General features: G+C 27.9%; 2 protein-coding genes across 2 annotated transcripts in view; one reads left to right on the top strand and one right to left on the bottom strand.

Annotated features, from left to right (window-relative positions):
• Positions 1–5628, bottom strand: part of LOC107440022 (solute carrier family 12 member 2) — an 86110-nt gene extending 80482 nt beyond the window's left edge. The window contains exon 1 of the mRNA XM_071183816.1: positions 5145–5628. Coding sequence (XP_071039917.1) covers positions 5145–5528 — 384 coding nt within the window. The 5' untranslated portion in view covers positions 5529–5628. The remainder of the gene's footprint in view (positions 1–5144) is intronic.
• An 11434-nt stretch (positions 5629–17062) lies between these two features.
• LOC107440021 (Cytochrome c oxidase subunit 5A) lies at positions 17063–25532 on the top strand. The gene is made up of 4 exons (XM_016052794.4): positions 17063–17389; positions 19399–19661; positions 22716–22876; positions 25330–25532. The coding sequence occupies exons 1-4, from the start codon at positions 17314–17316 to the stop codon at positions 25340–25342; spliced, it is 513 nt and encodes a 170-aa protein (XP_015908280.1). The 5' UTR covers positions 17063–17313; the 3' UTR covers positions 25343–25532.
• Positions 25533–27700: the final 2168 nt, after the last annotated feature.

Raw genomic sequence — 27700 nt, 5'->3', positions numbered from 1 at the left:
TATATATATATATTTGTTTTAGTTTTATATATTTATTTCTTAAAAAAAATTTGAACATAATTTATTTATAAACTTAATCACTCTAAAAAGAGATAAACAAGTAAATCTCTTAAAACGAGTAAATTGTGACTTTCATAGTTTGCATCTTAGGCTACATTTTATTAGCCTCAGCTTTCTCAAATTATAAAACAAGAACACCACTGAATAAACTAAATAGCAAAAAATTATTAACCATAACTTTCACTACATTCAATTTAAAACGCATACGGAGTGCTGCTCAAGACGCGAAATGTCGTTATGGCATTCCTCGAACAAAATAACAACCATATTTGCTTTTTAATAATACTGAATGGACACTGAAAGGGACCATACATCATTTCCTAACAACAATTTTTGAATAATAAAAAAACGAATCGGCATCCCTTGGGGGAAAAAAAACAAAGGAGCAGTAAAGCAAAAAAAATTATTTTAATGACAACATAAAAGCAAGAATGCGTCACTTGAAAAATCACAACCACCAAAAAATCACAAAGCGCCAATTTTCAGGAAAAAGTACGACTTAAGAACAAAGAAAAATGTGTCCCTAACTTTTATACAAGCCTAAACTAGAGAAAGAATCGCACTTTATGATATTTTTTATAAGTCCCTACTAATAAAACAACAAGTCTTATTAGATAATAAAACTTTGCATATGCGTAATATTTGCAGAAGGTTGCACAACGCTTCTAACTCGGTTATGTTATGTTAAATTTGCCTGAATTCAAACATATAACGGGTTGCATGTTAGTTTAATGAACAGTATTAAAATAGTTTAAATAAATTTTATCAATTAAATAGTTATTGAGAAAAAAATTTAAAACAGTGGTGTTTTGGAACTTTTATTTCTTGGGAACAATTAAACCAATAACATTCAGATTTTAGTTTCAAAAAATGAATGAGCTAAAAAAATATGTATTTCTTAAAATTACTTTACGCAATAATAAATTACTAAACCATAATTAAAAGATTGTGGTTACTCCAAAACTTCTTCATCAATGGTGTAAACTTACACTCATTCTTTGCAAGCGATGTTGAGGGTGCCTGATGGAATATAGTTTGATTTTCTTTAAAACCCACCCAAAAAATTCTTTTTCTTTTTTTATGTTCTCTTTCAGAGAGATTGGAATGTTGTAAGGATAAGAAACGAAAAAAAAAATACTAATTAATATAAATTGTCTTTAATTTTTTATAATTTTTTTTTAATTTATGCAATTATTTAATTTATGAAAACTTAATTTACTACACGAATCTATATCTCCACATAAAATAAAAATAAAGTTGTCTCATATTGTAGTTAGATCGTTATGTTAACGTGTTTGTTGACAGGAAAATCGCACGGTAGAATCCAGTTTTCCCTTACTGACTTCCGTATTTTTTCGTTGTCATCAGCTAAAAATTAAAGGTATTAGGTATTGTTATAATTCTTATTTTAAGTTATCATTTTCCTATAAAACATTTTTATAATTTAAAGGTCTTTATCTGTAACATTTATTTTTCTTATTCAACTTTTCTTACTGCGCAATTATTAAGTTTTTGATTTTGATTGTTTTCTAAACTAAGATTTTAAAACTAAGAGTTTTTTCTTTATTATAACGTTTACATGAATTCGTTACTATAACGTTATTACATTATATTAATTTATTACGCTACATTTTTAAGATAAACTCATTTGAATCGCTTACACAGTTTTATAACAGAATAAACATTTTTACAATTTATAGTATTTTTTCGTGAAAATTACATCAATATACTAAAATAAATCAAAGTTAACGAGATTCGTTAAATAATTTAGAACTTAGCAATCAGCTTCAGGCACTAAGTGTCTTATGTACAAACTGAATGTAATAAATATGAAAATAATAATTTAACATGTTAAAAAAAATTTATCGAAAAATATTAAAAATAAAAATAATTTATACAAAATAAGATTTTAAAAAAAAATTTTTTTACAGACAAAATTGGACACTCGCTTTAATTATATTAAACAGAAGAAAATGGACGAAATGTTTCATGGTATTTTATTTCAAATGATAAAATATTGTCTTTCTTTTTTTTTTTTTTTGAGACACATTGATACTGTGTTTATTTTATTTATGAATAACTAACTTCTTAACTGTTAACTATTAACTGTTTTTGTTTCATTTGTGACCACCACCATAAGCTAATATTTTTTCTGCAGCTTTCATCCAAAAAAGATTATGTTTGAAATTAATTTTTTTTAAACACTATTGAAGAATTCTTTACTGAAAAAGCAAAGCATTAATTTTACTATTATATTATTAAAATGTTCAATAATTTTTTATATGGACTCCTTACCCTCCCAATATTTTTATCTCTCAGTTCTATTATATTTAGATTTATCCCTGAAGTTACAAGTAAAGCCACAATTTTTATAACTTAAAAAATCCTAAAAAATAACAAAAAATGCTCTTGAAAACAGGAAAAGTCCTATAAATGAAAATAATAAACCCCTTTTCAGTAAAAATATTGTTCAGAGGTTCAATATAACAATCATCAATGTAGTTTTTGCACAATCTATACGTCAAGCATAACATGACAAAATCGTCTTTATAAAAAATTGACACAATTTAGAATTTTTCTATTTTCCAAGAATTTATAAAAATGCCCTAATATTTAAAATTGTCTAAAACTTTTAAGATAAATCTAAAAAGAAAAAAAATACTTCCAAAATCTCAAAAAATGGCCGAAAATTAGAAAAAAAAATCCAAAAATGCCTTAACCTAAAAAGCACAGAATTGAAAAATGCAAAAGTCACCGAAATCTGGGCCTTCGTTATTAACAGGGATGCAGAATATGTCCGATTGCAGAATATGTCTGCTTATTTGCAAAAAGATTGATTATTTTTAACTTTGATGAATGTAAATCGAGGATGATTCATAACAATTTTCTTAATTTATCTGAAATATTGAGAACTTTTAGAGACTTCTAATTATTGAACGGGACATATCATATACCCACAATCACGAATGACACCCAAGATAAGGTCTTTGGTACAGAAAACGCAAATTTTCTAAGACGAATTACTTTAAAAAAATTACTACAATATAATATAAGTACAAAGAGAAATGTTTCATAAGTATAAATTTTACTTTGATTAAAAAAACTGAAAATTATAAAAAAATATAGTTAGGAAAATGTTTGTGTTAAACAAACCTATTACATGCTAAATTTTAAATTTAGCTTGCTCAAAGTAGAAACTACTATGATCTTTACTAAGATTCAATTTTATGCTGACAATCAACTAAGTCAATTTGATACAATTATGACAATAAAGAAACATAACCGTGGAAATTGTTTTTCAGTTGGAATAAGGCTGGCAAATCAGCCAGGTTATTCTCTATCACTTAAGACACCCATCTTTTTATTGACTTTTAGGAATATTGTTGAACTATAATTTTCAAGAAAATAGAATTTTAAATATATACACTATTTATCAACTTTTAAAAGACTTTGCAGTTCAAAAACTTAATTATAAAGAAAAAGGAAAAGTTTCATGAATAAGTTTTAGTTTCTTAAATAATTACATCATTCAATATGAATCACACAAGTTACTTATTATAAAATAAAAAAGAAAATTTAAATATTTTAATAAGATGTCAAATTCATTAAAATTACAAACTATTTAACAAAAGAAAAATTATGAACAATAAATAAACTGAACAATATTTTATATCAAACAAAAAATGCATAACAAAGATAAAATTTTTATAACTAGGACTGTCATGCAACAATTTTTTTTAAAAACTTTTTTATCTAATTTCAATATTAATAAGATTTTTCTAATAATAAATAAAAAACTCATTCTCTTTGAGAATTATGTGCAAGTCAGAAGAGAATTGGCATTAATTATGGTGCTTATTCATTAGAACAGTTATCTATAATTAATGTATTATTGATGCAGGGTAATTTAATTCATAGTGATAATAGGTATTACTGTTATTGGGGTAATATGTGCAGTGGTAATAGGTACTCAATGTACTAATAAAAGCAAGCGAGAAACAGACACATTGTTACAGTTTAAATGAATTACTCTGATCTTACAAAAAGTATAGAAGAGTAAGAGAACAAAGCAAAAACTTAGAAATTTTTAACCTATATAAAACCACTCTTTTAATTAAAACATATCTTCATCAATAAGTGCAATCAGGGTTAGGTTTTTGACATGACAGGTATCAATATTTAATTAAGACAGTTCAAAACCCAGAAGAAATTATAATATGTGTGAAAAAAAAATCATAAAGAAATTTCTTTTAAGTAATTAAAAATACCTACAAATAAAATAATATAAGTATATAAAATTTTTTGAAATAACAAAAGTCGAAAGTTAAAACAATCAAAACTCTTGATTGGGTCATAAAATCACAATGTTAAGTTTTTTTTTTATAATATACTTCAATCCAAAAATTTATTAGAAATAGATATATATGAAAATAGGAGTGTGCTAATGGATACTAAGCTATAAATATAATTCACAGTAATTAGTCGAAATTATATTTTGAGCAAAAGTAAAAAGTTAAATTATAATTTCCCTTCACAGTTTTAGTTTATATCTGTCCTACAAATATGAAATTGTATCATAGAAGTAGTATTTAATATTTGACACAATGTACTACTTAATATGAATAATAATATTTATACCAATATACTATTTGGTTTTAGACAATAACGTTTTATCCGTTAAACCCTTATAACATTTCCGAGCCTGACGGCACCGTTTTGGAGAAAAAAAACACTAGTTAGTTGACCACAGATGTCAGGCATGTAAACATCTCAATTTACTGGAAGAGCGTCGGAAGTAAGAAAGTTCTATAGTTGTAATTATAACCATAACTCTACTAAATATGCGCTTAATATAAAAGTTAAAGCGCTTGTCAGTTGGGCAAAACAGATTTTTTTTTTAAAACATAAGAGTCTGGGAGTGAAGGTAGCATGGTTATGATGATAATTTTAACATAGTGTAGGATATAATAATTACAGCATGAGTTAAATGCTTATTAAATCTCTCAAAATCAGTATCAGATGAATAGAATTTATGGTTCTATAAAAGTAATCTTTAAGATATTTGATTATAATAAAGAACTTACTTTATCTGGTGAAATAGACATTCCCGGGTTATGGAGTTCATCTAAAGTTGGACGGTTTAATTGACCATGGACGGACATAACATTTCTGTAATGATCAGCTCTAGGTAAAGCTTCTCGAGTATAATGTCTTAAGCTGCGGACATTGTGTGTATCATATCGATCACCATCGGAATCAGCTGTATTTTGTTGATCTGTCAGAGGTTGACGTTCGGCAACATCAGTATCGTTTGCAAATTTGCATTTAGGTGTATCAGCTGCAAAATCGACTTTTGCTACTTGAAATCGAGAATGTTTTGGATCGGTAAGAGATGTTTTACGCGTCATTTCAATCCAATCATTATTTCGAGGCAATAGTTCACTTTCGGGTTCTGACATATCAGCCATCTTCTTCGAATGTAAACACCGGTCTAATGACTTTTCGAGTTTCCGCCACTACGGCGAGTAGATTCACGGAGCAACTTCAATGCGCAATCGCTGACGTATTTTCTCTTCATTTCACTTCTATTGCAAAATGAAATAACCACGACTAGTAAACTTATGATGTCATTAGGTCCTATTCCTATGCATTGAGAGCCTCATCCAAAGTATAAATCTGTTACCAAATTTAATTTTCCTAATGTTACGAAAAAGTTTAATCAGTTCCGTTATTCTTGAACAAGGATGAACTAAATCGTAACAATGAGTGTTTTAAAAACGCTCGTGCTGTTAATTTGCACCAAAACTCTTGAATGAGTTATCGTTTTTAAATTCGTAAATTGTAAACAGGTTACTTGATTCCAAGCGAATGAATTAAACTCAATCAAAAAACAAGAACTGATTAGAAAACCAATTTGTTGTTTTTAATATTCCAAATTCAATTAAATGAATTAGCATAAAATAGTGAAGATGAAATTTAAAACAAAAACCACTGGTTTCATATTTTTCAAAATTTAACGAGAAAAGGAATAGTTGTAGTTCAAAATTGATATTTTATAAAGATCAAAAAAATTACTAGAGATTTGTTACAAACTTTTGAAAAATAATGAATTTAAAAGAGTTAAATAAAATTAGTATCATCAATTTAAATCAAGTGACTGAAATCTGTCATTTAAATTTTAATTTTAACGACCTTATTTAAAATTAAATCTCTCTAGCTTATGTAAGGGACTTCTAGCTAGTGCAAAAGCATGAATTGTGGCGAAATTTTCTCTTGACTCTCTCCGTACTCTTGATTTTCTAAAAAAACTTTACTTTTATTTGTACTCCAATTATTTACAAAGTTATAGCAGTTTTTGTGCAAGATGATAACAGTAGGTAGACTAAGGATTTTAAGTCTATAAATGAGTTTATCTTAAAATCATATTTTTTTTCACATTTTACACCATTTTTAACACGATATCCATGTTGTTGTTTTTCTAAAAATTGTGTATTATTTGTCAGAAGTGTTTAGGGTTATAGCCCTCATTTTTCGAACTACAAACTAAGATAATGTAGGGTAGGGTTTCATTTTTTATGCATGATTTTGCGCAAAGAAAAGTGAGAAAGTTCCTAAAAATTTGCTGTGTTTTAAATACGTTGATCCCTAACTCTGTAATATATGCACTTGCTTTCAGGATAATAATTCAAAGCATAGTTGATAGCCTTCTATATGAAATCCTCAAAAGATTTTTTTTCTCTTAGGCGATAGAAAGTTTTTACTGTGTTTAGCGTAAATGCAGAAAAGAAAATTCCTTTTTTTTTTATTACCTAAAATGGCCATTAAAAATAATAACTTTTTTGTTAGTTTTGAATGTTTTTACGCCTAATAAAACAAATAAACTAATCTCTTTAAAAAAAATTATATTAATATTTTAAAAAATTTCTAACTAAGTCAGACACCTCAATACAATTTTTAGCTTTCCTTTTTAAACTTAAAACAGCAGTCATTTATAATATATTATATATTTTCATAAATATATTCTAAAAGATTATCAGAATATATACCGCAGAGGCATACATTATTTACTATACAGCAGTTTATGGTAAGCACTGTTTCTAAACAAATTACTAAAAAATAATAATAATAAATAAATAAAAAATTTAATGCTAAGAAGTTTTGAGAACAATATAAAAACTTTGAAAATAATTTGTTTTTTCATGTTAATAAATTTTTTTCACATGAACGTTAAAACCTACCATTATTTAAATTTGATTTTAAATCGGCAAAAATAGAATAAAAGATAAAACTTGCGTCCTTTATCTAACACGAATGTATCTTGCCATAGAAATTGGTTACGAAAAATTCTCAAAATAAGCTGAAGGATTAAAATAACATAAAAATGCTCAAATGAAATAAAATAACATCTTAAAAATTATTTTATGCAATATGTTTAAATTTATATCCCTCGAATAACAACATAAGAATAAAAACTGAATTTTGTTCATTCTCATTTATTATTTTTTATCTGAAAGATTTTTAAAAAAATTAAAATAAATTCATGATTTTATCAATCTGATTTTTTTTAGAAAACATATTGACTAAAAATCTGTATTTACTAAATATGTAGTAGCAAATTCAGATCTGTAATCTTGAGGAAAAAAATTTGCTCCAATCTAAAAATTTATTTTAGTGCACAATATCTTTCAAAACACAATTTTATACACAGATTTTATCACAAAAATTTTATATAGCAGAATTTATTATCATTTTATACAGCTACAAATCGAAATTCAATCATTAAATAATTAAAACTCCTATCTATTTTAGCAATGTAGAATATCGTTAACAGCTTAGTATGGTTATATAAATCGATCAATTGTTGTTTAATAATATTTAAATAGTTTTATATCTTAATATGGGTGAAATGGTTCGATATTTTTTCAATATTATGTGAATTGTTTTATCAACTTAGAAAAAAGTAATGATAATCTTCCTTTTTCCGTTTCGATATAAAACAACAAGCCTGAAACAAAAAATACAGGCAACTAAGTAAACTTTCATGAGAAGGAAAAAAGAAGAAAATATAGTAAAATTGAAGGTTAGGGTTTAGTTACTAGTAAGTGAACTTTAATGAGCCGAAGGAAATATGGTGAAATTGTAATGTCATAGCACCAAAATTTTAACTCACTATAATTAACATCAGAGGAGCCCTGTCGAACATACTGGAGCTAACAAAACTCAGAAAAAAAAATATTTCAGGAAAGAAAATTAGAAAACATATTTGCATAGCAACTAGTTGAATTTATATTATTGCAAAGTTATCTACGCTATCAACTACTATCAACGCTTTTTATTGCTCCAATTTTGAAAAAAAGGTTTGATAAAATTCCAAATACCAATATAACTATGTGAAAATCGCAATTAAATAAAGAACAACAATATGTATTTTAATAATTTTATATTTATTACAAAAATTCAATTACAGAAATTCAAATTACGGAAATTCAATTTAATTTATTTATTACAGAAATTCAAAACATTAAAACTCAACAGCAGTATATAATTTTATAAAATCCCTGTTATTAATTATAATGTTATAAAAATAAGAAAAAAAAGCTTGTTGAACAATCCCCTAAGGAAAAATTGAGGTATTTCTAAGCTATTTTTCAAAGGTAAAAATGAGGTTGTTACTTACAATACATCGTTAGGTAAAAAGGGTGCAAATGAATACCTCAAAATTTACCTCTATATTTACCTCAAATATGCCTACAGATATATATATATATATATATGCCTCAGAAAACAGTACTAACGGTCAAATATATTGTANCTCCAATACAATATTTTTGTAGTAAGATTCTACAGTGGGCAAAAAATATATATATATATATATATATATATCAACCTAAGATGTTTCATTTAGTACTTCAGAGGTAATTATGGATCTACTTAAAGTGTATTTTTTGACAGTTGTAAAGGTAATTTTTTACAAATATGATATGTTTTATATGCTACCACATGTTTCTACCTCAAGTATATATTTTTATGCTTGAAGAGATATTTTTTTATCAACTTAAGGTGCGTCATTTTACACATCAAGTTATTATTATCAAGTTTTTTCTTCATGATTTAAATTAATTGGATGAAATAAGTTTTCTTCTTCAGATAAATGGCACTACACTTCTTTCATTTCTATTCAATCCTCATGGCTAAAAGCGTTTGAAAGTGAGACAGGTACCAGAGCTACAAAATAAAATACACTGAAGAAAGTACTACCATTAACAACCTTCCTTCATAAAAATTTAAATATATAATTAGAATCTCATTAGGAAATTTTTAGACTTTTTATTTCTCCATAATTGAACCAACATTTTTCATTATGGTACTTATAAGTTTAATAATTAGATTTTGTTTCTTTTTTTTCTTACAAATCTTTACATAAACTCAACAAGACTAGATTATATTTTTAAACTTTTTGTCAGATTTCATAAAACTAATAATTTTATAATCAATTTTTGATTCTGACTCTGAAAAGGACATCCGTTATTATTAATCACATCAGAGTATCATAAGAAATAGTTGTTTTAATATTTTAACCAATGTAATCATCAAAAGTGTTTAAACAAGAAATAAATTGCCTGAAACAGTGAACAATTTACACCATGAATTACTAATATTTATTTTTGTTTAATTATATAGGGAAATAAAGCTTTATAAATGGTAGAGGTAACTTAGGGGAAAGCTTATGGCAGAGCTAAATGTTCTTCCATAGAAAATAACTGAATTTTAGTCATTCAAATATTGATACATAACTATCGTTCTTTTATTAAACTAAATCTTTAACGAAATACTAAATTTAAGGTCAATAAATAAAAATACCCGGAACATGGTAATTAGGAGGAAGAATAAAATAGGAGAAAAAGAAAGTTGTCAATTTAATTGATTAGGTTCATTCAATCAAAAGGAGGTACGTTTATATATAACTGAAAAACGTAATTTGATCTCACCATAAAAAATCAAATGGACATTAAAGCAAAAAATTTAAAACAACTAAAGAGATTAGAGAAAGAATCAGGTAAGTAACATTTTAGTGAATTTGAGTAAATGAGCTTCAAAGTTTATACGTTCCTCGTTTATGCTATTTCCCTTTATATATGTTTTTAGTATATTTGTGAAGATATAACTCATAAAATTTTGGCGGGTAAATTAATTGCAGCTTTTTTTATAAAGGAAGAATTTTAAATAGTTTTTCGTGTTTAATATTTGATTGTTTTTAAGGGAGGATTTTCAATATTTTTCAATGAATACAATTTCGTCTGAAAAGCTAAAATAAACATACATATACGAGGCGCATCCAGAAAGTAAGTTTCCCTAATTTTTTTTAAAAAAAGAACTCACACTTTCAGGAACATATTTATTGGCAGCAAGTACAGCAATGTTTAAGCTATTTTTCAACATAGCCACCACCAGAATTGAGACACTTGTCGTATCGTGGGATCAACTTTTGTATCCCTCTGTCGTAGAACTCTGCCGCCTGTAAATGGAACCAGCGTGTGACAGACGTCTACCGTTACTGTGAAACACAGCGGAAATTGTGTCGTGCCATTCAAAACACGAGTCGTGGAATGCTCACTGCAGGTGTTGCGCACCACCATGACAATGCCTGTCCACATACGGCATAACGCACCACAGCTGTTTTGACGGAATATGGCTGGTTGTTGTTTGATCATCCACCCCACAGTCCTGATATTGGTTCCAGCGATTCTCGCGTTTTCTTGCACCTCAAGAAATTCCTGTCCTCCTGTGAGAGTTTTGGCAACGACGAAGAACTGAAGACGTCTGTCACACGTTGGTTCCATTCACAGGCGGAAGAGTTCTATGACAGAGGGATACAAAAGTTGATTCTACGATACAACAGGTGTCTCAATTCTGGTGGCGGCCATGTTGAAAAATAACTGAAACATTGCTGTACTTGCTGCCAATAAACATGTTCCTGAAAGTGTGAGCTCTTTTTTTTATAATATCTATATATAAATTAGGGAAACTAACTTTCTGGATGCGCCTCGCATTTAAGCTTACATTCACGAAGCGAACTCATTTTAGCAAACTCAATTTGGAACGAATTTGCATCAAATTTTATCTTGTCTTGTTTGTCTGAAAATCTTCCCAAAACGATTCAGAGGCAGTGTGACCTCAACATTCGCGGAGTGGACGGTGTACGCTTAAATATATAAGTATATCTTTTTTTGGTAATTAAATTTATTTTTGGTAATTAGGCGATTTATCGCTTAAATTGGAGATAATTTATTAATTAATGACTTTAAAAAAATTATTTTTTATTGCACTTACTGTGATCAAAATGTTATATCATATTATTACTCCTAAAAGTAGGCCTAAAACGGAATTAAAGTATTTTTATTCATTTTACTACAAAAAATATTAATAGCTGTTGAAAAATATTAATTGGCTTTAATTTTTTCATTAAAAAATAGCAGTTTCAAGCAAAAAAGGCATATTTTTTAAAATTAAAAAAATGATAATAAAACTGTTTTGGTTATTTTGTATCGTGGTGATGCGACTTTCATTTTTTTTATACTTTGAGTCCCCACGTCACAAATTTACGGCGATGAACAGACAATGCACTCATCCACTCAGTTTACATATGCAGCTTTTTTCTTTTTTAACTTCTTAGCCTTGAATCTAGAAGACAAGAGGTCGCCTTCTTAAGGAACCAGATAACATTCGAGAAGAATTTTTTTAATCGAAACTAATCAGTATTTTCGTACAGTAGAGGTAAAAACCACAAAAACATCTCATGGTTAGCCCGATGAACTGGAATTCTACTCTGTCTTAATCAAAGTATAATTTGTAGTGTATTGTAGTCTTAAACTTGTTATTTACAATTTAAAGGAAATAAGCGGAAAAAAAGAAAACTTTTGGCAATAAGTATTACTGATATTGTGTTTATTGGTTCTGTTTTAATATGTACTATGTGTACTAATATAGGTACCTCGATACTTGCTATAGAATTTGGAAATAGGTTTTTTACGGCTCACCGAATGGGATAAACACTGAAAATTTTTTCTTTGATTATTTTAATTTTTGTCCACGAGGAGTAAGCCTCGAGCGTTAGCGTCATGCCAAATAATACTGAATATCGTTAATCTTTAACTTGATGGGAAATCTTCTAAACATATGTTTTTCGTAATCCAATTAACGCTGTATGTAAACTTAAATACGGAATACCTATCCCTATGGGGTATCTGCTCTTTCATCTAATTTTAAGGAAATTGAAAGGGGTGTTCGCAATTGCATATCTAACATGATGCAGATGAACACTATACAAATTTATGTGCAGTAAAAAACTAATTTAGAGTAGGATATTAAATAATTATGATTATGAGTAATATACTTAGAACTCTTCCTCGCCTCCTCCATAATAGGCTTCATTGGTGCAGAGAGATGCAGTTCATCTTACGGTTGAAGTGTCTGGATATAACGAAGTCAGTTAAGAAAAAGGCCGTAGCCGTGTTGAAATATTAATATCAATAAACTCAAAATCGAAGATTTTGAAGTCACATTCAGAGCAACTTATAGCTTCTTGGTAAAAAATGCACATTTAGCTTCTAAAGATAATCAATGATTTTTATCCAACTTTTAAGTCTTTACCAATAATTCCAGGGGGTCTAGGAGTATAAACCAGGGGGTCCAGGTTATATGCTCAAAAATGAGTAATCTTTTGATTTGCATTTAAAAAGATCACCATACCGGGAAGGCGTATCTGAGTACTTGTAAGTACTCGCAGAAGAAAATTTGCTTATTTTGACAAAGCTTTATTTTTATGGAATACAGCAAATATAATGATAAATTTTAAGTGCTACCAATCTACCTGGTTGGTCAATCTAAAAATAGGCCATCCAACGGCTACGGGGCCGATTTTAGAAAACTCAACAAATTTAAAGCAATTATGGTAACAGAATAGAAATAGCAGACTGGAAAAAGTCCTGGGACAACATTAAAATGCTCTATTTTTACTTAAAATTAATTTTAAAACTGCGTATTAAATAAGTTGTGTACAGTGTGCAAAAACAAAAATGAAAAAAAAAGAAGAAGAAAAAACGATTACCCAGAATAACTTTTGATCTAATGAATCTTCACGTTCTAGTACTCAATCTTAATGGTTTGAAGGGATGACCTCAAATATGTTAATTAATAAGTGCAGACAATATTTTAAAATAAGAAATCAGACACAAAAGCGTACTTTCTCTGAATAAACATAACCTTTTTTGACGGATTCCACTCATTGACCCCCAAAATATAGGGGTTGGCTGCGATTTGGAAAATATGGTCCCAATAGTTTAGTCAAGATAGGACTCCAAAATTTGGGTCCCTTAATATTAATTTTACCTTTTTGCGTAATTCACTATATCTCGAGAAATTTTTAAGTGAATATAAAATTTTTTGCACACAATTATAAAATTCATTTATCTACAGATTCAAGACCATGCAAAAATAACTTTAACCAAATATTTATTATTCTATTTAATAATAATTTTTTAAATTTTGAATTGTAAAGTATACAATTTTTTACATCATTTTAAAGAATATAATTTTGCATGGTAAAATACAAAATTTGAGCAAAATCGGTCAAATATCCCGATAAATTTTTGAGATTCAATTTCTCAGGAGTATTTCTACCGATTTTGCTCAAATTTTGTGTTTTATCATGCAAAATTATTTCCTTTAAAATGATTAAAAAATTTAATACCTTACAATTCAAGAATTTTTCAATTATTATTAAATAAAATAATAAAAAATAATAAATATTTACTGAAAGTAATTTTTCGCATAGAATTATCTTTAGATGGACGAATTTTATAATTGGGTATACTACAGCCTACGTTACAGATTGTGTTATTCCTACTAAATTTAACTAGTAAACAGCATTTTCTGCGAACCTGATTTCTAGCAACAAGTAAAAGCATCAAACGAAAAGTCTTGTTATAAGTCGGTACTCGCCAGGTTGGAATTGTATTAGTCTAGTTCCTTTGGAAATAATTTATATTGTTGTTTTATCGAAGTTTATGAATTTAGTAAGCATATTTAAAACTCCGTTTAATAATTAAACTAAAAGGTAAATGTTATTCCTAGTAAGTGGAAGTAGTTGTGCTTTTTTCATATTATACCCATTTGTGTGCAAATTTTTTTTAATTCGCTTAAAAATTTCTCAAGATATAGTGAAGTACGCAAAAGTAAAATTAACATTAAGGGGTTCAAGCATTGGAGCGCTCTCCTGACCAAACTATGGGGACCATATTTCACAGATTGTGGCTACCCCCCCATATATTGGGGGTCAGAAATCCAAATCCGTCGAAAAAAAGGTATGTTTATTCAGAGAAAGTACGTTTTTCGAAATTTATTTTTTTTAATATGTTTTTTCGAAGTGATTTCGAAATTTAAAATATCGTCTGCAATGCACTTATCGATTAGCATATTTGAGGTCACATCCTAGAGCCATTCAGATTGTGACCTAGAACGTAAGATCCGATTAGATGCCCAGAATTCGTCCACGTGATCCACTAGACATCGTGGATCAACGTCTACTAGACGTTTTCTTATAACTTATTTGTGGATAATCCTCAATGGCTTTAGTATCGACGGCTTATAGATAACTATGGTAGACAAAACTTGGATATAGCACACGACTATTAAAAAAACGACAACGAAACGACGATTAAAAAAAAATCTCTCTATTCCCTTACGAAAATTTAAGGTATATTTGTGGTAGTTTGAGGTATTTTTGAGTTATCGAGGTTGTTTTGAGGTATATATGACGTATATTCGAAAAATTTAAGGTATATTTGTGGTAGTTTGGGGTATTTTTGAGTTATCGAGGTTGTTTTGAGGGATATATGACGTATATTCGAGGATGCTGAGAAAACAACCATAAAAATTTTACTTCACAAAGGTTGTAATTGTGGTGCACGATGTTCTTTTACATGCACTTCGGCTCCTTTTGAGATTGTTCAAAATTCACTTCAAATCAACTAAGCTGATGAGGTGATTTTCAAAGTATGCAGCTTATTATTCTGACACTTATTAAAAAAATGTATTTATGGGGTATAAAAAATTTACCTCATTTCAACTAACTTGAGTAAGTTATTTATTGAGGTCTATGAAGTCATTTTATTTATACCTAAGTTCATTTTGAGGCTGTTTTAAATTAACTCCATATCAACCAGACTGATAAGGTGATTTCTAAGGTATACCAAGTTGTTTTTCTGCCACTTGTAACAAAAGAGCTATTTATGAGGTATAAAAATGTCACCTTATTTTAACTAAAGAGAGTCAGATATTTATTAAGATGTATAAAGTCATTTTATTGTACCTAAGCTTAATATAAGGTTGTTTAAAGTTGACTTCATATTAACTAGATTGAGGAAATGATTTTTAAGGTATACAGGATGTTTTTCTGACATTTATAACAAAAGAGGTATTTTTGAGGTATAAAAAAATTACCTTATTTCAACTGAAGAGAGTCAGATATTAATTGAGGTGTTTGAAGTCATTTTATTTATACCTAAGCTTATTTTGAGGTTGTTTAAAGTACACTTCATATTAACTAGCTCGCTTCCCAGAGTTCCGTTCGTGCCGCACGCGTGTTGACAATTGAAAGTGTATGCTAAATTCGGTAAGTGTGTTTGACATTTATTAATTTAATTTTATCACTCTTAATCAAATATGTTTCAATTTTCAAACTTAAATTTTATTATTTTTGTTTTAAAAATGATTCCTGATCTTAAATAATTAAAGTCGGAGGATATTCTTAGATTTTGTTGTTGTAATTCATTTACGTCGCACTAGAGCTGCACAATGGGCTATTGGCGACTGTCTGGGAAACAACCATGAGGATGATCCGAAGACATGCCATCACAATTTTGATCCTCTGCAGAGGGGATGGCACACCCGCTTCGGTAGTCCGACGACCTGCACGCGAAGTCGAGCACTTTGCGATAGAACCCTACGCAGACTGATCCAAGTGCTCACCCATCCGCACACTGACTGCAGCCAGTGATGCTTGACTTCGGTGATCTGCTGGGAACGGTGTCTTAACAATCAGTCAACTGTGGGACGGATAAGCAGACGTACAGTCTAACTACACAGCCAGGAACCGATCAAGACAAATGCAGGCTCAAGGCCCACCAAATTTTCCGGGACCCTTGCAAGATATTTTGAAATTAAATTACTGAAGAGTAGTCCTAACAATGAAAAAGAATCTATTGAACTGCATGATTCAAGAGAAACATTCTAAGAAATTTTGAAACTAGACAATTGAAGATTATTTTTCTAAGATAAAGTTTACGTATCCATAAATTAAAGCAAATTATAAAACAACAAAACAATGTTATATCAAAATAAAAATAGTTTGGTGGCCACAAACGATTGAAAGCAGTGATTCTTGCTAAAAGTCACTTATTTTTATTTAATACTGTTTGTTGTAACACTGTTTTTTATTTAATACTTAAACCAACACAAAGCTAGCCCACCTTTCATTAGACTTTTTACAACTTTTCGAGGCCCTCAGAAATTGTGGGCCCTAGGCCCATGCCTATTGGGCCTAAGCGATGATCAGGCCCTGTGCACAGCTTGTAACAAAAACAAACAGTAATAAACAAACGGAATGGGGCCAAGTCAGGACTGCCAAAAAATGGAGTTATTCAGAATCTAGCAACCATGTCACCTTTTTTAACAATATATCTATAAATAACTGAAACAAATTTCCACTTCAAACTAACCGGAATTACTTAATAACATTAATATCTTATGAAATACGGCAGATTTGAGATCAGAAATTATCTAATTTATTTCTTTTATTGAAAACAAAATTATCCGTTTGAAAATACCGGCTCGCAGAATTAACTTGGAGCTCGAGATTGTTATTGTTTGCATTTATATAGAAAACACCAACGAGGAAGGAAAACACCATCCATAGTAACCATAATTTCTGGTGTTCTAAAAGTTTCAGTGCGAATATTGGAGCGTGACCATTTTATGTCCGAGTAGATGCTTGAGTAAAAGTTAAAGTGATTAATATTTTTCATTGTACGCTTTATAAATTATTATTTTTTTTATCGTTAATTTATGTTTTAAATGTTGGAGTTCATTTTAAATATCGATATATAATAATCGATAGTTTGTTTAAGGATACATCAAGACCAAGGAGTTTTAGAAGGGCAAAAATCTTCGAGACTCGATCTTCTATATTAGAAAATGTTACGCCGAGTTACTTCTTGCTTAGTTCAAAACATTGGGCCTAAATTGCTTACAAAACCTAGTACTTCTAGAGGTAAGTTTTTAATTCGAATATAAAACTGAATTCGCTATCAGAAATCTCAGTTTTCTATGCACATTGCAAAAATGTTTTGGAATTGTGAAGAATTGGAGAATATTTCATAATTTCCACATCGGTAGCTTTGAATTTATAGGTTTAGATTTTATTCCATACATTTGAAATTATTGGCTGTGAACTATTTTGATCTATGTTTTTTCCCCACCATGTATTACTCATTCAGCTGTTTCTTATACTACTTACTTGACCTTAAAACAAACTATTAAAGGCTTTCGTAACAAATAAGTAGAGCAGAAGTAGTTTTAAAATATTGAAGTTAGTATGATGGGACTATTTTTTTAATTGTATATATGTTATTGATATTTTAAGAAATTAAAGATATATCATGCACAAAGAACAAAATATACATATGGGCAATTCCACGATTGCGAACGTAAAATTTATAGACTTTATAACTGAATTAAAATGCATCAAATATTTTTAATGTTTTTGTAAGGCTAATTCTTGGTCTTCAGCAGGAGATATTTCCGCATCATAATCTGTCGCCAAGGTATACCAAATAGATTTTGAGCTTGCAAAACATGTAGATGTTGGGTGGCTATATGTTATATCATAGTCCAGTTAGTATCATAGGGATGATGCTTTTTTTAGATTCTCGCTGGCCACTGCCCGGAAATTGCCCACTAATTGCTGTCTAGCTCTAATTGAGTTGCTCTATAGCACTAATATATTTCTGCAAGATACTTTTAATAATAACCAACATATATGCTACTAATTTCAAATAACAAAAGCTCTGTGTTTTAAAAAAAAAATTAAACAATTTTTTAAAAAATTGAACATGTAATTTTTATTAGAATATTATGTATTACAGTTGATATTCTCGCATTTTGTTCAGAGTGGGGAACACGTATTTTGTAAATAATCATCACTATAAAAAAATAATTAAAAATGATAAAATCCGTAGTAGTACTTGCTGAATCTCGACAAAATCATGCGAATCGGACACCTCAAATGCGTGTTTCGTTGCAAGATTAGGCTGTTGTAATAAATAATATTGTATAAAAAATATTGGATTTAAAAACTATGGAGAAGTCAACTGCCAAAAATACGATAGAATTATTGCCTTAAATGTGTCAAATTTTAAATATATCGGGATATTTAAAATCCATATGAAAATCAACTATAATTGCTGAAAATACAATCGTAACATTACATCGATTTTAGATACTATCGGCGTATAATGAGTGCGTCAAAAAGTGATTATCTAAATGCATGATACAAATATTACGTGTAAATTTCTGTACAAAACAAACAAATAAATAAAGAATTTTTTTCTTTCTTTTCAAGTGAAAAATCTTTCTGCAAGAACTCAGTGATGTTCTGCGACAATGTCGCCTTGTTGCTGCGATTCTGCAATAGGGAATTTATGTAAAAAATTCTATTTCTTTCTGTAACTAGTTAAACTGTATTTGCAGTATTTACCAAATAAAGTTTAAAATACTGGCCTCGTCAAAAAATTTAAAGTTATTTATTTTTACTTCGATTGGTGACATCTAAAAACTAAAAGAATAACAAAAATAACATGGTATATATTATCAGTGATCTGTCTAGGTTTTTCTAAAGAGTATCTATTTTGGGAAAATGTAGACATAATTTGTGAAAATTAAAAATTATATGAAAAAATTAACACAAAATTATGATAAAAATATAGATTTATCATATCTAACGAGACACAAAATAAAAGTTTAAAAAAAAGTATTTTGTGAAATTTTTCCTACAGTTGAATTTGTGAAGGTACCTCTAAATGCTAGTAAATTTGGCTTGGATAGACCTCTGATTATAATATAATGTTCATACTCTCGTGTTAGTAAGCCTACTGACTAAGTTGATCAGTATAAAGAGCAAGTGTTTACACAGGTTTCACTGTATCATATTTCTTCAGAAGATAATGTGGTTTAGGTTTTATGAAGAAATTGATCCAAATACCCTCTAATTTACTTTTATAGGGGTCCCAGCCTCTCTTTTACTAAGGTATACCCCAAGGGTACAATATTCATCAAAGAAAGAAGAGACAGATGCTGAATTTGATGCTCGATATGAAGCCTATTTTAACAGACCAGAAATCGATGAATGGGAAATACGTAAAGCCATGAATGATCTTCAAGGTATGGATTTAGTGCCTGAACCCAAAATAATCATTGCCGCTCTCAAGGCCTGCAGAAGGCTCAATGACTATGCTCTTGCTGTACGCTTTTTAGAAGGCGTTAAGGTAAGAAAAATAAATTTTATCTGTAGATATTCTAACATTTGTGATTTAAAAAAGTTTAATAGAATAGTAGATGTAGATTAAATTCAAAGAATTTCTATTTATAAAAGTAAAATTATCTTAAACGTCTAACTTTTGATTGTTACATGGCAGTATTTTATTTTATTTTTTAAATTTTCTGCTTTTAAATGTGTTATTTACCTTATATAGAAGTGAAAACTGAAAGTGAATTATTAAACTAAATTTTTGTAGAGTACAGAATTCAAAAATTATGTGTGATTTTTTAATTTTTTAATTTTAGTTTATGGTGTTAAATGCTTTTAATTACATTGATTGATTTGGCTGAATTGTGTTACAGTGGCATTATTGAAATTTGATTACACAGTAGTAAAATAACTATATTGCTAGGAGGCATCAGCTATTTATCGCTGTGCTTTCCTTTTCAGGCTTTGCAATAAAGCTCATTTTGCTTGTTCATTGGGTAGTGCTTTGTTTTAGTCGAATGAATTTTGATGCTTATTTAAAAAGAAAGTATAAAAATATCGTATGACAGTGTTTTCATCTCAGAAAAAAAATGGGTGAGAATTTCTCACCCTTTCTCAAAAACAGGGTGAGATTTCAAAAAGTTAAGTGAGATTTCAAAAATTAAAAAAAAAACACAAAGAGACTTGAAGAGAAAAATCATTTCTTTAATTATAATGCATTTTGAACATCTTCTAATTTTTAAAGCATTGAATATTTTTGCTGCATCATCATATGGAAAATGTTCTACATCTACTTTTTCATCAGCTATTCTCATTAGGTTGCTCAATTGCGTATTTGTTTCGTTTTGATCGTTTCTACCCACATTTGTTTCATTTTCATTTATCCGTTTCGGAGTAGAAGATATTGGCTTTACGAGGTATTTATCCATCTTACATTAACGAGCAAAAAATTTGAACGTCTTACATGAAGAAACCTTACCTACGGTAAACAAGTGGTTGCAGCGAAATGCGTTCTGAAAGAGGTTCCGTGGTTCGGTAGGATGGTGTTCTGTTGTTCTTAAAGGTTCTGAACAATACTGGTAAATAGGGAAGCTAGATAATGGGGCAGATGTTGAAAATAATAAAAGATCCAGCAAGAAAAGTGAAACGGATTTTATTCAAAATGGTGCAAATGAGAAATTTTTTTAAAAATGCGAGAAATTTGCGAATTTTGAAATTGGTTTATAGAATGCGCGAATTTCTCGCGGTAATCATTTTTTCATGCGAGAATATTAAAAAATATGCGAGGTTCTCGCGCTGTAGTGAAAACACTGTATGAGTATTTTTATAACTTTTTTATTTACTTTGAATGAATTTTGATACTCTTTTTAAAAGAAAGTTATAAAAATAAGAAGCATATATACTACATTTTGCGACAATTTTAACTTGCATGCATTATGATTGGATATAGATACATTTCAATATTTGGAAATTTCATTTGAAACAAATATTTCATAAAAGTTCCCTATATTCCAAATTTCAGAATTTAGAGACATAACAATTTTAAGTCCTTTATTTTGCCACAAACTCTTCAAAACCAAAGAAAAGGTAAATAAATGGAAAAAGATAACATTTTACAAGATCAGTAAACATGACTAGTATTCTACAGTTAAAACAAACATTTAGGTTGAATTAATGAGTAACATCATTCAACATAAATAGTAAAATGATGTCTATTCTTCTCTTGTATAAATTATTAAGCATTCTTAAAACTGAAATATACATCTGAATTATGGCATAACCTTTCGTAAATTATTAAACATTGAAAAAAAAAAAGATGAACAATTTACTTTTAACTTTCCATTTCTGCCCATCTTATTTCTTTCAATTCTCTGTTGCCAAAGCAAGAAAATAAATTTCACTGGTTTTGTATAGTCACTAAAGTTTTTTGCATTAAAATTTTTTTAAACATTTAAAAAAATAAGAGCATATGCATCACATATTTGTGTAATATTCAAAGATATGTAGTAGATAAATTATCTCTATGTTTTTATCAAACTTGGCTCAGTCCCGACAGCAGGATTAATGTTATTAAATGCGATTTTTTTTTATTGTATAAAGTTTTAGTTTATAATTTAAGATATTAAAGTTACACTGTAACATTTACAGTTTGTTTATTATTATTTTTTTTATACGAATGTTATAGCTGTGATATTTCAGGTTATATAACAATTTTTCCATAACTGTTCTGCATTTTTCAATTATCTTAAATCCTTATATGGAATCTAATGAAATTGAGGTAATTATTAAATTATTTTTGTATTTATGTATAAATTAAATATTCTTGTAAGTTTTCAAAGTAGTGTTAGTTAATATCAGGAATTGAATGAAATCATTTTAGTTTGTTAATGCTCATTTGAATTATTCTTTGATAACTTCCTTTTTCTTTTAGGTAGACATCACACTAGGCCTCAAAAAAATTAAATTAGTATTATTTTTCAAATTATGGCATTAATGGATAAGAAAAATTGCTCTTTCTATCATAAAATTTTTTTTTTACACATGTGCCAATTCTAAAAGTTTTTATTAAAAACTGATTAATAAGTATTTTTATATATCTCTATGATTAAAAAATTCTTTTGGTGATTGTCTCTGTGTTTAGAAGAGACAAAATGGAATTTCTTCATAGACATTTTTCCTCATTAATTTCACATAGAAAAAGCTAAAAAAAAATCTTCATTATGTTATATATTTGTAAAATGATTATTTTTTAAAATTTGTTAGCTTGTTTTTAATTTAGCTGAATTCATATATCAATGAGGGCTTATAAAAGTTTACTGAATTTGTATGAATTATAGGTGTAAGGGATTTCTTTACTTCATTATTTAGGAGTTTGTTTCTAAAATTTCGGTATTTTAATACAATATTACAACACATCGATTTCAAGTTTTGCTATTGAGTAATCTTATTTTTAAGCATTTTTTGGCAAATGTTTGGATGTTTTGGAGTATGTAATGTAATACTATATTGTTCTAATAGGATATGATAAACCTGTTCTATAGTCATGTAATGTAATACTATATTGTTCTAATAGGATAAATGTGGTTACCGGTTGAAAGAAATTTATCCTTACATCTTGCAAGAAATTCGCCCAACTCTAGATGAATTAGGAATTTTAACTCCTGAAGAAATGGGATATGATAAACCTGAATTATGGCTACCAAACCATTTTGAAAAGCCAATGTTTCCAACCAGGTAATTTTTGATTGCATATTTTTCATGTAAAGCACCTCAATTATTTTAAATTTACTTTTGTTGCTCAATTCATAGTTGTATGAATGACAATTGCGAGAGCTAAATTATCCTTTGGCTAGAATGTTTGTGAATATAAGTTTTCGATTTAAATGTGTTTCCATGTAGTCAGCTTAAATATATACATAATTATATAGACAGGGTATTTGTGCACCTGGAAAGTCATGAAAAATCACGGAAAGTTATAGATTTCGGCATTGAACAAAATTTGTCATGATATTAACTATTTAAAAAAAAAATCCATGGATTTAGGTTGCCGAAAAATCTCATTTTTAAGATGGAATTTATCCCCCCTCTCGATTTTACAGTGTTCCGAATATCTAAATTTGTAACAAAATCCCCCTCTCATAGTCATATTTTATTAAAATATAAAATGTTTTTATCCTGTTCTTTAAAAATTATGGTGTTCTTTCAAAAAATGAAAGAAAGAACATTATTTCTAGAGCGAATTATCTTTTAAACTTCTGTGATTTCAGAATTTATCTATTTATTTAATCAATTTAAAATTCTAGTTTAGGCTTTTAAGAAGAGATAAAACAGGTTTAAATAACTGTATATATCTGACTGTATTTAGATATTTGCTTTTGTATTTTTTTTAGCTATTTTGTTGCTTCAACTCTTTCTCTACTCTGTTTTTTAAGTTTATAATGAATAAATATGAAGATGCAGAGTATAACAGTTTTAGTTATACCTATAGTTTCAATTAATGCTATTATAATGCTTTTTTTAAATTTATTGTTTGTGTTTTGTCAGAGAAAATAGTAGCTTCGGTAAGTCGTGAAATGGAAAGTCATGGATTTGAAAATTTAAAATGTAACAGATACCCTATATAGGCTAATAACTTGTTTAATATTTTGTTTATTTAAGTTATTATTTTAAAAGATAATTACACCAAAAAATTTTGAAGCATATAACAATTTAAAAAACTGATTATTTATCTAGTGATGCTCAAACGACTTTTCTGTGAATAAACTGTTTTATGAATTTTTATTTATGACCTAAACACTTGTTGAGTCATAGACAATGACTAGTCTAGTAAAATAATATTACATAATTCCCAATTGTACAATATTTGTTAAAGTGGTAATTTTTATTTTTAATTTCATCTCGTGAAATGTTTGTTGATTAATAGGTGATAAAGCTGTGAATTGGCTTGTTAAAACTAATTATTTACTAAAGAATACATTTTTTTGAAAAAACTACTTTTACATAGTTTTTTACAAAAATTAAAAATAGTAATAGTATAGTTGACATGAATTTTAATTTTTCTGTTCAAATTTTTAAACAGAAATGACAATTATACAGTAAAATCTTAGTATTGTGCATCGTTAGGGATAAATGAAATTGAAAGGTTTAGGGCAATAAGTGTAAGGGGAGAAAAAAGTCTAAAATTATTTCTTGCTTTAAAATATGTTACTTTGCAAAAAAGGTTAATTAAAAATAATCGGTTTAATGAATTAATAGTATACTTTTACACGAAAATACAATCAAATTGCTTTTTGTATTTATTAACTTATGTGGCATTATATCGTAATATGCATTATATCTTAAATATGCTGCTCCTCAACTTGTACAGGCGATATTTTTAGTTAGTACTAAATTGGGCAACAAAAAAAAAGTGCTTTCTATGGATTTATAATGAGGGACTTATTTATAATGAGGTAAATATTGTTCCAATATAGTTCAATGGGGAGAGGTGTTGAATGTTTGGACTTCTTAATGATAATTTCTCTTTTTATGTGCTTCATAATACGTTTTTCTGTTTATTTTAGTGTATCAAAAACATTTTGCTCACCATTGTAGAATGCATTTTTCGAAAATTAAATTTATCAAAAAAATAATTTTATATGATAATTATTCATTTAATAATAGTTGAAAAATATTAGTAATTTTAATAGTTCTAAAGATGGTATTTACTCAAAAAGGTTTTTAAAAAAAGGCCAAACTTTTAATTACTTTCCTGACTAAATATTTGGGGCTATATTTTCCAGAGTGGAGCTACCTTCCTTATTTTGCAGGTCAAGAATCTAAATATTTTGAGGGGGGGGGGAGGAAACAAAGGAAAGTGTACAATTTTGTAACTTAATTGATAGTTGGCATTTATGATAATTTTAACATCTTTGAGTTCAACCCTTTTATTAAGATTGACTGTTAGTACTTAAAACTAGTACTTATCATTAGAAAAAAAGTTTTTCAAGGGGATAATTTTTTTTTTAGCTTACAGTGAATGAGACACTGTTTTCAGTACATTCTGTGGCATATGTATATCCTGATGACTTGGTTTAGTAATGCTCTATTGGGTCTTTATTAAATTATTATTTTAGAATTTTGTTATAGCTTATTTAAATATTGTTGTAATTTTATAGTGTTTTGATTACTATTTTTTTTCTTTTTAGGAACGCTAGTTAGATTTATGATAAAAGAATCAAGTAGAGAAAAGCTACATCTTCTAGTTGTAAAGAATAAGTTGTTACAAATCAAATTTAATTTTTCTTTCAAAAATATGTAAAAGGAAAAAAGAAGTTTTAATTTCTGCTTTTTATTTTGTGGCTATACTGTTACTATTTTCAAGAAAATATAAAACAATCACATCTAAAAATTGCGTTTTAGTCATTATTACCAAAGTTAATATTTTTGTGATTTATACAGTAAATATTTAAAAAAAAAAACATTACTAAATTTTGAATATGCTTACTTTTCTAGAATATAGTGTAAAATATTTCTTAGAAAATGAGCCAAACCACACTTTTTGCAATAAAAATTGCAAGATCCCCAAATGTTCCTCTTTTATTGATTCGAAAATCAGTTTAAAAAAAAGTGTTTAGATAAAGTTAAAATTGCAATGCATGCTAACTTTGGACATTAACCAGTCTCCTCAACATTCAAGTTGTTGTAAAGCCATATTGGCGTATTGCTCTATAGATCAGTACTACAATCTTTGAACTTGGGAATTGTTCGCTATTCAAAATTTTTCATGTGAATTCAGGAAAGTCAGTGATGCTGAAGCTTCATCACTTCAAAATTTTTGTATTCTTTTAATTCATTTGATTTAATACAGATATGATCAAATATTCCACAGCATTCGGCTTTTTCAAATGCTTTTAAACAGAAGATTTTATTAATAATATTTATAAAAAAAGTGGGGGCAAAAATTTTGCAGTTTTTTCTACATAATTTTGAGCAATTGAATAATGGTAAAAATTTTAAACTTCATTGCACAAGAGACTATATTGGATGCATTCATGCCTAATAAATTCACTTTTTCTATTTGAGATAGTTGCACTAAATTTACCTCTTTTTTGCTGGCAAGTTTCACAGATCTAAGATATTTTCCAAACCAGTTGACTTCATTTTATTGCAAGTCATTCAATGTCCTACGAAAACTGTAACTATCTTTACTGTGATACAAACCTCTTTTCTTATATCTGAGATAATTGTCTGCCCACGTGTACAGTATGTCAGTAATTTTGTGACAAAAGCATATAGACTGGTGAGTCCTTCAACTACAAGGTGTTAATAAATTGTCTACTTCTAACTTTTCAGCTTTAATGTTCATTATTATTTTTCAATAATCCTGGTGCATTTGTAGAATAAATGCATGTATAAACATTCATTACATCAAAAGTAATTAACAAGCAAATCTTTTTATAATTTCATTTAAATCTCCATAAAAATTTATAAACAAAATATAAACAATTGGCATAAAAGAAAGGACAGTTTATATGCAGGGCTGCCAAATTTTTACACTTTTTGTAAAAATTTGTTCTAGTGGTAGCTAAGTATTATTCAAGGTATTATTTTTTATTCATTTAAACTTATTTTCCAGACCACTACATATAAATGATTTAAAAGTTCGTATGCAACACTACTTTGTTTCAGCTCTTTCGTGGTGAAGCTTTTAAAATGTTGGCAAAATTACCAAAAATTTGGAAAACTTGGGTTTTTAAATGCCTACCACTCTATAAAATATTTTGCAAAAAGCATAGTAAATGGCAGAACTGTATATGCATCACAGAAAGTAATTGTAGAATGCAATTTAGTAGTATGCAATTACAAATGCAATAATAAAATATATACTATTATAGGTGTAGCTTAAGGTAGGGGGTGCACATTTTGTTTTTAGAAAACTTTATTTTAAGTTTAATGTGTATATATGCATAGTTATTTTTATATGCATGTATATATATAAATGTATGGATAAAATTTAAAACAGGCAATTTTCTAAAATCAAAAAGTGTGTGTCCTCCCTCACACTACATCTATGAATAATATTATCAAAATTAAATCAGTAACACAGCCAAATTTTTTTAGAATTTCAATAAATATATTCAATATGAAATTAAATTTTAATATGAAAATATATATAATTATAATTTAAGCATATTATTTGTATAATAATAAATTTCTAAAATAAAATAACTAAAAATTTGTTAATTTCTATAATATAGCTTTTCTTTTGTTTTTTTAAAATTTTGTTTTAGATCTATAAATCTTTCTGATGTTATGCTATAGTACATTTTTTTATTATCTCACTTGTACTATAGCATTGTTAAAATTGTCACGGTGTGTTATTATACTACATTTCTTAAAATCGGAAGCTAATATATATCTAGAACACAGATTAATCAAAAATTTAAGTAGCTTAAATGGAAAACAATTACCCTGGTAAGTTATTTCATGATAAAACTGTATTTCTTTATATTTAAAAAAAAATTATATTTTTTAAAAAGTATAAATTATAGATTAGTTAAAGTTGAGAAATAAATA

Source organism: Parasteatoda tepidariorum, chromosome 7, assembly GCF_043381705.1.
Source record: "Parasteatoda tepidariorum isolate YZ-2023 chromosome 7, CAS_Ptep_4.0, whole genome shotgun sequence".
NCBI lineage: Eukaryota > Metazoa > Arthropoda > Arachnida > Araneae > Theridiidae > Parasteatoda > Parasteatoda tepidariorum.
The sequence above is the reverse complement of the archived record's forward strand: the minus strand, read 5'-3'. Positions and strand labels throughout refer to the sequence as shown.

Excerpts from the sequence above, each read along its gene's own strand:
- LOC107440021 (XM_016052794.4), top strand. The coding sequence starts at position 17,314 with ATGTTACGCCGAGTTACTTCTTGCTTAGTTCAAAACATTGGGCCTAAA. Across the intron at positions 17,390-19,398 it reads AAAACCTAGTACTTCTAGAG|GGGTCCCAGCCTCTCTTTTA; the intron begins GTAAGTTTTTAA and ends TTACTTTTATAG. Across the intron at positions 19,662-22,715 it reads GCTTTTTAGAAGGCGTTAAG|GATAAATGTGGTTACCGGTT; the intron begins GTAAGAAAAATA and ends TTGTTCTAATAG.